The sequence below is a fragment of the Harpia harpyja genome, chromosome 14 (assembly GCF_026419915.1).
Source record: "Harpia harpyja isolate bHarHar1 chromosome 14, bHarHar1 primary haplotype, whole genome shotgun sequence".
Classification (NCBI taxonomy): Eukaryota; Metazoa; Chordata; class Aves; order Accipitriformes; family Accipitridae; genus Harpia; species Harpia harpyja.
In genome coordinates, this window is record NC_068953.1 from 6,934,789 (window position 1) to 6,951,075 (window position 16,287).

Below are 16,287 nucleotides of genomic sequence, written 5' to 3' on the forward strand. Positions count from 1 at the left end.
ATCTTGAGTAAAGCATTGCTATCAAGGCTGCTGTCACACATGACTTAAACCAGGAATAAGAGTCACAAAAAAAGTCTTCCACTCAGCTGGAAACAGCATTCAGTCTTGGCTTCTTCTGTAACTGAAACCCGCACACTTGAGGGATCCCAAGTACTGCTTCTATTCTTTTCCACAATTACACTAGAATAAGTCATTACATCCAGCTATAATAGGTCAAGACATATTTAGGGATAGAAAATCAGCATTGTTCAGTCAAACAATGTTCTTTTTTCAAGAAAGAAAACTTTAATTGGAGATTTGCTCAATGTTGGCCAAATATCTGTCTATAATACTCAATCTTTTATAGTAATTAATCTTAATTGGTACGCATCGCTTTATTCTATAGCTTCATCCCAGTATGTGGTATAATACATACCTGAAATACTCCAGCACAAAGTGGCTTGAAAGCTGACAGCCCATGAATTACTCTGTAGTTATTACAAGCAGCTTGGGGGCCTGACTCTGCTAGATAAATCTATGCAGATGAAAGGCTGGTTTGCCTTAATATAGACATAAATATTTTTATAAGCAATAATGGCTGTTACATACAAAATTAACTTATACAAATTTGTCTCTTATTCATGAATCCCATGTCATTTTCCTATTATATTTACCCAACCACTTCTTGGGTGTCCTCAATTAAATGTAACCTTGAACTTCCTATTATCAAAGACTTTTCCTTTCATTTCCAAACTACAATCACTTTATCCCACAGTATAGTGATCTTCCCTCTAGCTTACCTTTATTGAACTGAAGCTTACTGTAGTTAGGACAGAGTGGTAACAATTGTCCCACAGTGTAACAGATACTTGTATTTTGTTAATAATGACTCTTAGCAGTACAAATTCAATATCCTGCAGAATTCACACAAGGAATCGGTGCGAAGTGTTATTGATTAACAAGGCACAATTTTTTTCTTCTGTAACCTAGTTTGTATCTTCCAGCCTACACAAAAACTTCTTCAGCAAGCTGAACTGCTATCTCCAGAATCTAATCCCTGTGGGCAGAAAAAGGTAGTTTGCACGGTGGCCCAGATCCACTGAAGTCTGTTAGTGTGCACATACGCATGGCTGTGATTGCAGTCGTGTGTAACACGTCTGTACAAATGAAGGACAACATTCTCCAAGGAAGCACAATGCAGCTATGGAGTACAGTGAAGCTCAGAACAAGCTGTTGCTGTTACAATGCATTCATTAGAGAAGCTACAGAAGAAAAAAATCCATGGCTTCGTTATTTCATTCTTAATGCAATTCTCCCAGTAGATCAGGGCTAATAGTTTTTCACCAAGTAACCGAAACAATCTCCTGAACAGCAGGATGCTGAGGTTGAGTGATTACACAAGTTTTTGAACAATTATCTTTGAATTCCAAGTACTCAAAACACCTTTTCTCTTCCAGTAACTTAGAAATCTGCATCCAAAGCTTAAAACAAAGATTAAAGAGGAATAAAGAACCCTTGTGCTTAAGCATGTTTATTTCAGCATGTGATGCAGAGCCTTAGCTAAACACTACACCGCATCAGGATTTGCAGACAGAAGTTACTCAGTCTTCATAAAATGGATGCGTCTTCAAAGATCCTGAATTGGAAGTTCAACTTCCCTCGGCTCCTAGCCACATAAATCTGTTAAAAACATCTTGCTAGGCTTAATTTCTGAACTCAGTCTCAATTCAGTAGAAACTGACTGAAAATACAATAGAATATACACTAAACCCATAATAAACACAGACCCCTGATCTTCTGACAAGGCAGAAGAATAGCAGTGGGTAGCAATGATAAGTAAGGGCTCCTGCATCACGTTTCCAAACTCCTCTCTGCTTCAACTCTTCCTCCCACCTGTTTAAGCGTAATGAAACATTCAATATTGCACACACAAAATGGAAATATCATGTGACAGGCAATCTTATGTGCAAAATATAATACTATGAAGACTGAGATCTCAGGCACGCTTTACAATATCCATTATGAAAACCAAATCATATTGCAGCCATTTCCAAGTGTCTCAGCTTATAAGATTTCATTCCGGTTAAGGGGTCTCAAAGTAATTTAATAAGATGTATAACTTGCATAGTTTTAATCATTGGAAGAAAGTACTCAGGTGCAGACTGCCTCAGTGAAAGTGTCCCAAAATGGGTTAGACTGTATTGCCATCTCACTGTGACACAAACAGGGGACAAAAACATCCGAGTACCCAAGAGATGTTTTGTTCCAGAAAAAAAAAGATCATTGTTCCACGGTTTCAACAGAAGAAATCCAAACAATGACAGTAACGTGTCATTAAATGCCCAGCACATTGCTGCTGCTAGTTATCCAAAAGGAAATGCAGCACAAATACAGCAGAATTCAGTGCAAGAGTAAGCGATGGTGTGGTGTATTAGATACCAGCTAGACTCCTGGAGGTACTGGAGAGCAGTAACTGAGGATTTTACCATGCACAGACTTATTTCAGACATCCTCCAGAAGAGCTCTGTATCTTCCCCCTATATCTTACAAATTCTAGCAAAAAAAGGGATTTAGAGGATCATCAGAGATCTTCAAATACTTCGGAGAGAAACCAGCTTCTTTTCAATGTGTGCTATGACTGCCACATCCACTAGATGGGTTCAGCACTACATCCGAAGAGGAGAATCCAATTTTCTGTCTGATCACCAAGCATTTGGAAAAATCATGTAACAGTTGAAAAGGTTCCACATGGAAGAGACTTACAGAACTATAACTTTCCAAACAATTTTGAGAGCAGAAATCCTGGATATTGAATGAGACACAGGAGGCAAGGAAAAAAAACAAACAAACAAACAAACATTCGGCCCTTTAGGAATTTGCTAAACCACATGCACCACAAACACAGCTCTCAAACAGGAGCAGGGTCAAACAACAGATTCAAGACAGACTTAGTAGCAAACCCAATAATCTTCTAAATAACCAGTGTTACTCTAACATCTAGTCAGTTGTTTTTTTCTTGGAGGTTTCCTTTTCTAAGCACTAACCAGACTAATTCTCTTTAGCTTGCAAAATCGGACAAGATCACAGCCTGAAGGGGAAAGGCTGCGGTGATAAATATTTAATGGACTACATCAAAAAAATTTATTTTGCCAAGGAGAACGGAAGGAGAGGAAAAGCAGAGAAATAATTCATTAAAAGAACTTCAGCTTAGCAATGCCAAAAAAAAAAGCCATGCTAGGAAAAAAGGAATTAAACACAAAGAGGTTTTAAATAGGTCAAAAGCTTAAGTACTCTTAACACGTGGCTAACTGACAGCTGAGTTTTTCAGAATTAGTACAGTGATAAGTATACTTATTATAACTCATCACATTGCAAATAAATATGCCTGGACACACTAGTAACAGTTTCAACTTCTTGCAATACTTCACATCATCCAACCTTTAAGACCTGCTTAGTATATGAAAGCATCATTGCTCAAAACCCGTTAAGAAATGCAACAAGCACCTTGAGGTTTCCTTTATTTCTCAAGGCCAAAGTCTTCCCTATTTTATATTGGATGGGACAGCAAGTTATGTTTTCCAGAAGACAAAAAAGCAACAGCAAGAATTAAGATATTTAGTACAAAGTTTAAACATTCTTGTACTACAGTGCTCCCCATAACTCAGTATAGAGCTTAGTATTTGCAACTGATATCATAGAATTTGCAAAAAGAAATGTTTAATCTCTCCTTCCTTCCTGCCACTATTCAAAATCACTTGCAGTGATACAAGAGTATACAGCACCTCAGTATGTCTTGTAACACCTTTTCCATTTACCCTCCTGTTCCATCCAATCTGGACCTCTTACAACCAGAAGTCAGCAGGATTGGCAAGGTAGAACATCAGAAACGGTCATGTTTATGCTAACTAAACAAGTCCGGGAACCCATTAATTCTCAAGTTCTAATTCTAGATCTGCCAATGACTTGTTATATAGCTTTGAGTCACTGGATTTGTTGGTTTTGGCTTTTTTTAATGGTAAAGTGAAGAAGCACATACTGTGCAAAGAGCGGCACACTCTCAGGACACGCAGATTAAATCACATTAAAATACTTCACAGCTACTTCAGTGAGATTTGGTAAAAGACTAAATATGTTTAAAACCCTACCTTTTTAGAAGTCTTTGATTTAAAAAAAATTAATAGTTTTGTGGATGAAGTCACACTACTCAAACCTTCCTATTGGTGAAATGCAGACATGATTAAAAGGCAAATTGTGTCGATAACCACAAGCAAAACCTCACTCCACAGCAGCGCTGTCACAGGACAAACTGTTCAGTAACATGAAGTAGACAAGTCTCCAAATAAGTGATGAAGTGCTGCCCTCTAGTGAAGGCACAAACCAGTTTCAGCACCTAGATTTTTGAAATTCAACACCTCAGTCCCAGCCAGATTTTAGCTAGATTTGTTTGTTACAGAGGAATCCTACAGCAAGCATCTTAATAAAGCGTGCTTATGATATAATTTTGCTCTTCCATACTAGGGTTTTTAGTTTAGGTTTAGCACTCCAATAAGGTTAAACACTGTAGTCAATTTAACACCCCCAGAGCATATTCTGCTCTTTCCCCTGATGTGTGAAATCAAGTTCTCATCTTACGATGAATCACTGGCAAAGACATTTTAAAAACCCATTACAGCAGAAAACACAATATCCTTTTTTTTAAAACAGTATGACAGGAATTTAACAATAGGCTCATATATTTAAAATTTTTGACAGTGTTCTAGAATTAGCTTTTTCTCATGCTCAGAGTACCTCTTCTGTAATGCCACTTTCACTGAAGGCTTAATGACTTCACTACTGGTTACTGGAGCACCTTGCTCTTGATGTTACTGCCCAAAAAGCTCCCTCACATGAAGCAGACATATATTAGACACAATTTATTCTCAAAGCAGGGTTTTTATTGTAGCAGATTCCTAGTCAACTTTTCATTCACATATTTAAAAAGAAAGAGGTGGCCACTTCAGGAACAAAGCCATCAGCTGTGCAGTATTTGGCATCAGATGAAGAACCAGCAACACCTGTAAAGTAGTCCTTGCTTGGTGACCCTAATGGTATCAGGATTTCACAACTGATTTAAAAATTGAGTACTCAGGATGCCTTGCTTTCACAGGAAGGTAAGAATGGCATCTTCCTTAAGAATTAAAACCACATTACATACAGTTGTTTGTGACACATCAGAGGCGGTAAGCACAACTGAGGTTGGTGTTTCTCACTTTTTGGTTTAGGCTATCTTTAAAGTTATAGCTGGCCCATTAAGTTGGCCTGAACTACAACACCTGCATCAACAGGGTTTCAGGTTAATTTGCTCCTCCAGCCACCAACATGCTGTTTCCAACCCAGCCTCAAATGGACCTGGCTGATGGAAAAGCTCAAGCTGAACACATGGAGCAGAGGTTACAGTTTACACAAAACTGATGTTTTCTGTTTCAGCACTGGAATACTTCATATGATCATAATAACTAAAGACTTTTAAGGATTTCTTGAAGACATTAGCTTGAATGCCAACCATTAAAATCTACTTAATCATTTGCTTACACAAAAGATTGGAAAAAGTTGAAACAACTTGCCTGGAAACTTATCAGGTACATTTATTAAGGAACAACATTCAAACACACAGATGTTGCATTAATATTTTTGAACTTCCATATAAAATAAAAAAACTTGTTTGATTTTGCCAGCATACTTGTATCTGCAGGTTACAACACCTGGGGAAAGATCAGTACAGAGAATTTTGTTAGTATCTTCCAAACATTTAGCCATCACAAAATTATATTGAAGCTTAACATGCAGAAGACATACCTGCTTTCAGTCTGAATGAGTTTAGCTTCCAATCATTAACACATTTTGAGTCAAACAGAACTACTGTATTACTGTCAAGGCTACAGGTCTTTCCAGTTTCCCAAGAGGTTAAAGTGTACAATAAAATCATATCTGCACACAAGCTACACTTCAAACTTCAGTAATTTATGTAACCTACATTTGAAATTACGCAGACTTGTGTGGGCTCACTTACATGACTTCATAACAGGATCAAGCCAAGTATCTGCCAGCCTACAGCTGTTTTTAACAACACTGCCTATGAGTTTGATTTAAATATATTCAGATTTTTAGAACTGCTGTCAACAGGACCAAGCAGAGGTTTAGTTGAACTACCTACTCCCTGTAAGAGTATTATTAGAAAAGCTGAGATTGACAAGACAAGCCTCACTCTTGCCCATCATGTGGGGCCTACTACATGAGTGATCCAGACAGAACAATTTCAGATTACACAGTATTAAGAACTTCTTGTTGCCATCTATAAAGAGATGGAGGTAGCAAAATGAAAATAAGGTTCCTCAAGACAAAGTTGTCAAGAGTTCTAGTGATATTTTTACCTCAGTTACTGGTCCATTTTCTCCTGTATCTTCTTTTAAAAATCTGAATAATGTTTCAGCCTGAAGGAAAAAAAAAAAAAGATTGAGACAGATGTAAAACTCTTCAGTAACCTGTTGAGTGACCACCACAAAGAAGGAACAACTATTCAGTAGTGTCACTTTGAGTATTCTTAGCTGATCTGAAACACAGGTGTAGCAAAAGATAGCAATCATCCACATGCTATATTTACTTGAAGTGCCACTATAATACGCAGTTCAAGTTCAAATAAAGGACAAATCACAAGATTTAGTCACATTTTTACAGACGTGCTTGGGAGTCCTTTTGTAAATTCTCCCTGTCAGACTTCATAAATCATTAAAGTCTCACATTAGAAATGCAAAGTTTTTCAAGGATCACATAAAGTTACTTAGTTTAAAAAAAGAAATATTCCTGCTCTGAGTTATTAACGCTCCTTACCCCTGACCACACCAGCAGGAAAAAAAAAAACAAAACACCAAACCCACACCACTTCTCCCTTCTCACAAAAAGGCTAAAGTTAAGCTTATACTAATCAGACATCAACCACTGAGTTCGAGTTCCACATTAAAAATAGGATTTTAGAATCTAATTGTAAGCTGGCAATGTCCTCACGATAAACCATGAGGTCTTCTCACATGCACTATCCAGCATGCGCAGCAAGCCTTCAAACCTCGCTGAGCCTGAGCTCTAATCGCAGGATCACAGAATGGCTGAGGTCAGAAAGGACCTCTGGAGGTCATCTGGTCCAACCCTCCCTGCTGAAAGCACGGCCACCCAGAGACAGCTGCCCTGCACCATGTCCAGATGGCTTTTGAGTATCTCCAAGGATGGAGTCTCCACAACCTCTCTGAGCAATCTATGCCAGTATTCAGTCACCCTCTCTCCAAAGATGCTATTCATCCTGCCTTTACAACTAGAACAAACCCATGCCAGATACAGATGTTAACACTGAAGCACAGATCTTTTAATCCTCTGAACCTGTTTTTTTTTAATGGGGAAAACATCCAGTATCTGGCTTTTTACATCCTATTTCTTTCAGAAAAGGACAACGACAGTTTTGACAGGGATGTCTGCAGCAATGTATATTTTATAATCAGACAATAAACAAGGCTGCTTCTCCAGAAGGGGAAACCAGCTCTGCACTCAATTAAGTCATGAGGTGAAATTCAGATCACGAAGTCAGACCTTATCATTTCCCAGTCATCTGCCCCATCTTACAGAATATAAACATATTATCTGGGATGAATGAACCTAACTTAGTACATACCTAAATAACAAAGCTTTGCCTTTGTTATTTGCTACAGAGAAAAAACCACTTCTGGGAGAAAAGTCCATAGATTGAGTAAGGTAAATCTGTTTTCTTCTGAACACCGGAAAGTTTGAGAATACAGTATATGAAGGAATGTGTACCTATTGAGAAATAGGTTATTAGTTATAACAATTAGGAAAAAGCCAGTAAAATTCAAATTAAAGTACAAATTTAAAAATTGAAGGTCAATGTTAAGTTCAAATGTTCAGTTATATTCCTATCCTACACCATTATAGAGTCCTACTAGAGAAAAGGTGCAGGGAACACACTACAAAGCCAGTTATTGCAACTCATTTTTAAGTAACTACATCTAAGCAGTAAAAATGGGCTTCCAAACCCTCAGATTAATTCAATAGTTCCACTGTTGGCCAGAATTCTGACAAGGCTGGCAAAATTTTGAATAAGCTAGGAAAAAACACTACATAGTAAGACTGTTACAGTTAACGCCTGCTGAAAATTCACGTTTGTTGCTGCGTCATATTTACAGCACTGAAATAAGGGCATTTTTAGAAAGGGAAAAACCAAAGGTAAACTAGACCATAAGATGTTATTTTCAGAACAACTTCCCTGAACAAAAACATTATTTTCTTATAAATGTACAGTATCTTGTACATGTCCTGATCTGCTCAGTCTAGCAAATTTTGCAATATACATATCTGCTCAATATCAGTTTTATTATGTCACCAGGAACATTTTTGATCAAGATACAAAAAAGCTTGTACTAAAGAAGATGAACATACCAATTTGACAGCCTCATCCATTTCACGGGAAGCCACTGCCAAAATTTCCGTGGTGGGATTGAAGGTCACACATGTAGCAGATGTAACTAGGTTCATTATGGCTTTAACTGGTTTAGGACGGTTTTCTTTGAGACAGACATCAGTAGTATATAAATTTACAACTCCAGAAGCTGAACTAAAAAAAGAAATTAAGAAGGACTATACTGAGAAGTAACATTTACAGTACATACTACCTTGTTATCTATTGCCACCATTCAATGAAAAAAGTAATTTCCAATTATTTACTGGAGTTTGTAACGATATTTTGTTTGGAGCTTGATTTTTCTTTGGAGTTTGTAACCGTATTTAGTGGAGGATTATTTTTTCTTATTATTTATATATGTCACACACTTAACTGTGGAGAGCCTTGATAAGCCCATCTCCTACACAGAATGAATTCAAAGCAATGAGAGCTTGCTATCAAAAGATTCTGAAATAGTTTCAAGCTTTTTTTTTTTCTTATACCCTGTAGAGTAAGTCCACTTAAAAATCCTCTTCTACAGTGAGCTAAGAAAATGCATGCTGTACTTAAGTATTTGCTAGTCTCATTTAAAAGAATTGATACGCTAGCTCAAGTTGCATCTTGGTAAGTATATTTGGAGAAACACTTTCAAGCTTGTGACTTTGAGTTGAGGTATCTTTTCAAATGCTAACACGCTATCTTGTAGGAGCCAAATTAGGAATATAGGAAAGAGAACTAGAAAAGGGGGAACACCCTGAATCAACATTGGTACTACAGAGTTTGTGATTTCAGTCAGTATGATTTCAAAATTAACTGCTAAACCCACATATGACAACAGTAATACATTAGGAGTGATACCGGCCAGTATTAAGTGTATTATGGTATTTTAGATATACACAGAACAAATTAAGTTATCATAAAACAGGCAATATTCATCTATTCACCTCTACTCTAACCTTATTAAAACCAAACTTATTCCATGTTCCTACACTCTCACCAGCCACCACTAAGGTTTACTGAAGAGCTTCAAAATGAGATAGGAAGTAGTTGTCAAATCCAAGTCACTTACCCACATGCCACATACTGGTTATTTTTTGAAACGGCGATGCACTTGCCTTCCAAAGAACCTTCATCTTCAAATTTGTGTAGACACTTTCTGCTTCTCACATCCCAAATGAAAACTTCGCCTTCCTCTAGTTGCAGAATAAAGTAGATGATTATAGAAACCATATATACGGAACACATTGTTTGTCTATTTTGTTAAAATAAATTTAATTAGATGACAACTATTAGCTCATTTACAACTATCAAATATAGGGTATTTTTAAAAAACAACTAAAGGCATACTAAAATAGTTAACTCCATTCTTTAATGATTGATCACTTTGTTGTACTTTTATGCCAGATACTGGCATAACGTCTTCTAATTATCTTTGCAAAACAACAAATCACTTATAAAAACTTATGCAATTTAAATGGAATTATGATTAGTGCTGTTAGAGAGAGTACTTACTTGAATAGCTATATATTTTACTGCTGTCTGGAGTGAAAGCAGATGCAGTGCATCTTCCATTTACCTTCATAGTGCTAATCAGTTCCTTTGTCTATAGGATGAAGAACAACAATGGCGACAATGATTCTACCAAAAATCTGTAGGAAAGTTGTTTCCATACTCCTGTCCCACAAAAATCTTAAGTTAGCTACACTGACATTAAAAGAACAGCATCAACATTTTCAGTGCCTATGGACCAGAGCACAAGTGGTGCTCATGAGTCTATGATCAATTTATTATTGCACAACTACAGCTAGTTCAATAAACATTCATTTGCTCCCTCGCTGAAGGGTCTTCATTATATAACAGAACTGAACTTTCTTTTTAAAAAGTATTTTTCCTAGTAAAAGTTTAAAACAAATCCAGCTGACATCATACGACATTTTTAAATGTAACTGAAAAAATTCTATATGCATTATGAATCACAGTAGATGGCATGATTCATGAACGTGGTACACCAGCACACACTAGCGCTATTCCCAAAAAAGCAGCCGTATATTCCTTCCGCCCTCAGATGCCCATTTCCATGCCGAGGCAATTCCTTTTGCCAGCACAGTGTTTGTGCAATCAGCCAAAATGTAACATCCACATATAACTTTTTCCAGTAACAGCTTAAAAACCCATGAAACCCTGGCCTTAGTGCCACCAGTCCCAAAGAGAACTGCATAGTCAAAAAAAATTCTCAGACACCCCAAAATAATTTTCTAAAGCTAAAGTTACTTGATTCAGCAGCTCATTTTTGAAGGCTGTCATGGTATGTGTCACATCTTTCTTTCAACTGAAAACTAGATTGCTTTTCAGAGTAAATATAAACAAGCAGATTCTAAAGGAAAAAGGTACAAAGAAACTGAAGCTACACGAACCATGAAGATAAACTACCTTCATTGACAACAAGTGAAGGTAACCTGAAGTTCCAGTTAGAAGCATAAATGATCCATCTGGAGAGACTTCAAAGTTTCTGAGAAATCTTTCCTCCACACCTTTAAAAAGAGATCAAGAACTTCAAATTGGCGTAATTTATTCTTCTTCCTCAACATTCAGAGGTATGATGAATATGAATAAGACCTGACACCACTTCAGCTTTTCATTTCTGTAATACACTGTCACAGTAAAGCTACAACTCAACCTCATTTATGTATGACAATTAACTTTTAATATCCCAGACAAACTAAAGCTAAAAATATGACCTCCAACAATTCACTGCACTTCCTTTTAAAACAAATTCATATGCCATCTCTATTTGGAGACAGCTGCAACTATGCCCAGACATTTACAGCACTATAAAACATACCTCTTACTTTCTGTATAGGGATAATACTTCCACTCATCATGTCATACACAAAGAACATTTTATGGTGAGTACCAGTGGCTATAACTTGTTCTCCATCAACACTGAAACAAGCCTTATAAATTGGAAAACTCTCTAAATAGATGCTCTGTATTCTTGGATTCCTTATACCATCAACCTTCAAAAAAAACAGATTATCATATTAAGGAACATACCAAATACTTTTACATAGAAAATTCATATCAACTAGCCAGTACAAGAGACTTAAACAGTAAGAGGTACACCAGTTTGAAGCATTAATCTCTTCCTCTTTTCTCAATCTACAAATAACCTAGCTCTTGTCTTCTCAGCCTATACATCAGGCACTCCCAGCCTTCCTGGATATACTTCATACCTCTTACCCACCCCTGTCTTGCCCATGTTTTGTTCAAATAATCACTTCTATTGTGCTTTTCTAAACAGAAACATATGCTTTGCATCGTTCTTTCCTGTGGCCCTGTGGGAGCGTCAAATTCGACTTGTGTCTTCGACCATTTCACCCATACTGGGCCACGTTGAAAGTTCCTAAATAGAGTTACAATCTTTAGTTTTCAGAGGAACAGAGGAGGAGTGTCCCAGGATGAGTAGCTTCCTGCTGCAGTAGCCTCTCCACCCCCAAAATGATTTCACAGCAATACTACAGTTTTAGATTAAAGTGGACTGCTCCCCACATTACAGGCTTTACAAACAACGTAAGGAAAAAAAAAATCTCATTAGTCCTCCTCACTGCAAATCTTAAACCCAAACATTTTTAAAAACAAATTTTCAACTAAAAGCTCTGATACAACTAAGTTTGCCTAAGCTCTGTAAGTGGTTGGTATAAAGTCACAGATGGAAATTTCTTCCAACAAGATGCCTTGAACCAAGCAAATTCCACTGTAACCACAGACATTACAAACCCTGTGAGCACACCATCACAGGAAGAGAGAAAAGAAAGTCTATCATTCCAGGCTATCTCAAGTATACTTATAAAAAAAGATTCCATATTAGTGGCCATTTACGTAGTATAGATTTAAGTTCTTCACCTGAAAGAGCGACACAGATCGATCATGTCCAGCAGTCATGACTACTTGAGCAGATGGATGAAACTGCACAGTTGCCAGTCTTCCATTAGCAAGACGTTCCTGATTAGCAGGCAAGCAGGTCTTCATCTAGAAGAAAGATCAAGCCATTTAAAACAAAGTACAACTTGGGCATTTTTGCTTATGCTCATGAACAGCCAATTTAATAGCTCTTTATTCTACAAGAGCAAGATCTCAAACCCTATGATGAACTTTGAGACAGCAAGACATAAGGCAGAACATACACAAAGTTCAGCAAGTTGCTTCAATGCAGCAGTGTAGACACAAGATAAACTAGCTAACCTTTCTACTGACTTTGAAATTAACAGTCTACATAAGCATAGCATAAGACACACTAAGATAGCATAAGACACACTCATTTAAGACTGTCAATTCTCAAAGACCATTTCAGTAGCCTCAAAGTTGTGGGAGAATTCCATCCTTCCTACGCAGAAATTAAAATCCTACTACAAGATACTACTTTAGAGTACATAACTCTTATGTCAAACAATACATCTCAATTTATTGTTTCATGCTTTCATGATGTGAACTATCCAATTTGTGCAATTATTTACTCTTTAGAGTTTTCAGTTACAGAAACAAAGAAGAAATCCATACGATCACTAATTTTACTGCCCAAATAGCAAGAAAGAAGTCAAAGCGTGCATATGGGTCAAAATGAGGTGCCTTTACCTTCAAAATACCTCTTGGCAGGGACTCTGAGTTTGACACAAAATTGCCAGTCCTGCATAGCAGATTATCATCTTCATCACTGTCACCTAATTAAGACAAAGCACATTGAAAAGGCCAATTCCACAAACACTCCCACATCAAAACCTACAAATTCCTTACAGAAACAAATTAAATCAAAGCACGCTGAAGGAAGGAAGGAATAAAGCTGACTTATCCAGTATATACTGGATACTACTAGCAGATACTACTGAAACTGAGAAAACAAAAAATAATTATTTTCTAAGAAACTGAATCGGGAAATGCACAGAAACACTTATTAGAATAGTAACAGATTTATTTACTATCACTTGCAGTCCTTTTGGATTTCTTCCTGTTTTCTAAATCAGCCCAGGCAGGAACTCCTCCCATAGCTCGCTGAAACCTAGCAAGAGAAGGGGGGGGGGGGGGGGGGGGGGGGGGCGGAATGAACAACTTTTTTAAAAAAAGTAATTTCCTTCCATGCATTAAGCACTTACAAGACATAGTCATGATTTTGCAACATTACTCACACTTAGAACACTATGCAAGTTTTTTAAAATTCCACTCAGCTCTCTGTGTTTTGCTGACTTCCTGAGTATGAAACTAAAGCCAAATCTATACCAAACATTAAAGCGCTGTGCTTTGGAGCCATACATGCTAATACCAAGACAACCCAAACACATCTACAGTTCTGCTTTGCCATCTGCCTATATTCACATTTCAGCTCATTCTTATACACCATACTGAGCTAGCATCTTCCATCAGCCTATTTACAAAGCAATGTATCACTATAAAAAATTGCTAGTATAACTCTCTAGAAGACAAATTAGTTTGTGCACCTCTGCTAAAGCAAGTTTTAAACAAATTAGTTAAGACAATGCAAATGCACGTTTTATTTACTGTTCTCCATATTATTTTCAATTTAAAAATACTGTAAGAAGCATTAGCTTTAAAGAGACTAAATGAATACAGCGGGTAAAGAGGAAAGTAACTTTGAATTTCAAATAAATGTATCTTATGTCATCTTAACAAAGTTCACCACAAAAACATTAATGAAACTTACTGTTCTTCAAGTCTTCTTTTTAGATTTTTCTTAGTAAGTATCTTCTCAGCATCACTTTTCATTAAATCCTTCCTGTATCTATGGGTCATATCAACACTACACAGAAAAAACACACAGAACGTGAAGATCATTCAAACTGAAGCCACTTACAGTCACTCTTAAGTGTGACACACAATTCCTACCTGCAAGCTTGAACTTACTTCTCCTCAGCTTCATCATCTTCATCCACCCAGGCTGGCTTTTTAGACAGGAGTTTACCTTTTGCTTCGTTTTCTACTTCCGAATCGCTGGAGTCTTTCTGGAGACTTCTCCTCTCCGTCGCATTAAGCTGAAAACAACCCAACAGGCCATTTTAGCCCAGCCACGGGCCGGTGCGAGGAGATGACAGACACGGCGGCGGGGACCAGGCAGAGGCAAGGAGCCGAAGCAAGCACCAGCCCCTGCTCGGGACCGCAGAACGCGCCGCCTCCCCGCGCTCCGCTCCGGCGGGGCCCGGGCCTCAGGAGAGGCCGTGGGGCGGGAGAGCCCGCCAGGCCCCGAGCCCTACCCGCCGAGGACCGGCCAGGCGCTGCAGCAGCTCGTCCTCCTCCACGTTGAGACTGTCACCGAACACCAGCTCCTCCAGCTCCCGCTCGCCACCCGACCGGCGGGAGAGTGACTTCAAGTGCCGGGCCCGCCGAGCCGCCTCCTCCGCCGCCTGCTCAGCCGCCGCCCGCTCAGCTGCCGCCGCCTCCGCCGCCTCCGCGCGCGGCGGCAGCTGCTTCGCTATTTTCTTCGTTTTCTTCATTTTATTCTTTTTCTTGGCCGCTGCCGGGCCCGGCCGAGGCGCTCCCGCCGCCGGCTGCATGGCTCCCCGCCGGGCCGCCACCCGCCGGAACCGGAACGCGTGCTCGCTAACCACGTGACACCCCCTCTTATACCGGCTTCTTGCCCCGCCCCGCGGGCGTGATAGGCGCGCACCGCTGCCCCTCCTCAGCCCACGTGATCAGGTCACGCCCCCCGGGCTCAAGACACTGGCACGTGACCTCCTTTCTTTGCCTTCCTTCCCCCGCCCTCCTTCCCTCCCCCCCACCCCGCGTTCCACGTGACGCGGCCCACGGCTGGGCCGCTCCATTGCACTCCCGGCAGGGTCCCCCTCCCCGTGTAACAACAAGCGCCCCTCACCGGCGGCCCAGCGCCTATCCTCTGCGCTCCGCCAACCACCAAAAAGCAAACCGAGCGGCGTCGGGCGTTGCTTTTATCCCCCAACCTCTACTGCGGCGCTGCGCCCCCCCCCCTTTTCCGAATGGTTTCCCCCAGAGGGGGTACGGCGAGCGAGGAAGCCCCAAACAGCTGGGAGCCCAATGAGGGCGCGCGGTGGGCCGGGCGCCGCGCATGCGCAGAGGCGTTATGCTAATGTTGTTGATATTCCGGCGCAGGGAGTTGGGTTTCTTTCTCCGGCTGAGTGAGAGGCTGAACTTTCCAGGCCGCCTCCTGCCCCGCCGGGCCCGGCCCCTCACAGGGGGAGGTGGCAGGCGGAGGGGGCCGAGCCGAGGGGAGGGGGCAGTGGCAGCGGGCGTTCTCCTGCCCATGAGGGCCTGATGGAAAACACAAAGGACCTGGTGAGTTACCGCAGCCCGGGGGGGGGGGGGGGGTGGGCTGGGGGGGGAAGGCGGCAGCCGCGGCGGGGGTTGCCCCGCTGAGGGAACGAGCGGGAGACCCGGCGCCTGAGGAGAGCGACGGGGTGCCCGCGGGGGTGGGGGGGGTGGCAGGTGGAGGGGTTGGGGGGCTGAGCGACACCCCCTCTCGCCTCCCTCCCTTCCTCCTGCCGCACCTGTGTGGGAGGGGAGCAGCCCCAGCGCCCTCCGGCTTTTGTGGGGGCGGGGGGGGGGGAGCGGCTCTGCGGGGGGGCGGGTGGGTGTGCGCCAGCCCCGAGCGGGGGGGGCTCCGCCGTACCGGCCCCCCCCCCCCCCTCTTCCCGCGGGGTAGGGAGCCGGGTTGGCCTCGGGCCGGCTCTCTGCGGAGCGCTGTGGGGAAAAGTTTATTGCGGGTAGCCCCGCGGAGCCGAGCCGTCCCGCGGAGCGGGGGCAGGCCGAGGCGGAGGCCCCCCCCCCCCCGGGGCTGGGGGGGGACGACA

At 40.9% G+C, this 16,287-nt stretch overlaps 2 protein-coding genes across 15 annotated transcripts in view; one reads left to right on the plus strand and one right to left on the minus strand.

Annotated features, from left to right (window-relative positions):
* Nucleotides 1–5,578: 5,578 nt before the first annotated feature.
* UTP18 (UTP18 small subunit processome component) lies at nucleotides 5,579–15,066 on the minus strand. Of its 2 annotated transcripts, none has more exons than XM_052808282.1 (14): nucleotides 14,719–15,066; nucleotides 14,372–14,499; nucleotides 14,172–14,267; nucleotides 13,432–13,511; nucleotides 13,091–13,176; nucleotides 12,362–12,487; nucleotides 11,301–11,475; nucleotides 10,889–10,989; nucleotides 9,971–10,061; nucleotides 9,528–9,651; nucleotides 8,458–8,632; nucleotides 7,676–7,818; nucleotides 6,390–6,449; nucleotides 5,579–5,720 (listed from the first exon to the last, which is right to left on the minus strand). In XM_052808282.1, exons 1-13 carry the CDS (start codon nucleotides 15,016–15,018, stop codon nucleotides 6,425–6,427), a joined length of 1,650 nt encoding a protein of 549 aa, XP_052664242.1. In that variant the 5' UTR covers nucleotides 15,019–15,066; the 3' UTR covers nucleotides 5,579–5,720; nucleotides 6,390–6,424. The 2 variants fall into 2 exon arrangements, with proteins under 2 accessions (XP_052664242.1, XP_052664243.1); XM_052808283.1 differs by having other exon boundaries at nucleotides 5,579–5,715; nucleotides 6,388–6,449.
* Nucleotides 15,067–15,504: 438 nt separating this feature from the next.
* Nucleotides 15,505–16,287, plus strand: part of MBTD1 (mbt domain containing 1) — a 40,453-nt gene continuing 39,670 nt past the window's right edge. For 5 of the 13 annotated variants that reach the window (XM_052807678.1, XM_052807672.1, XM_052807674.1 and 2 more), the window contains exon 1: nucleotides 15,508–15,772. Coding sequence is in view for 8 of the 13 variants with exons in the window: in XM_052807672.1 (XP_052663632.1) it covers nucleotides 15,752–15,772 (21 nt within the window). In the remaining 5 variants the exon portion in view is untranslated. Of the gene's footprint in view, nucleotides 15,773–16,287 lie in introns of all 13 variants that reach the window. The other 8 variants (XR_008238224.1, XM_052807680.1, XM_052807670.1 and 5 more) reach the window with 4 other exon arrangements.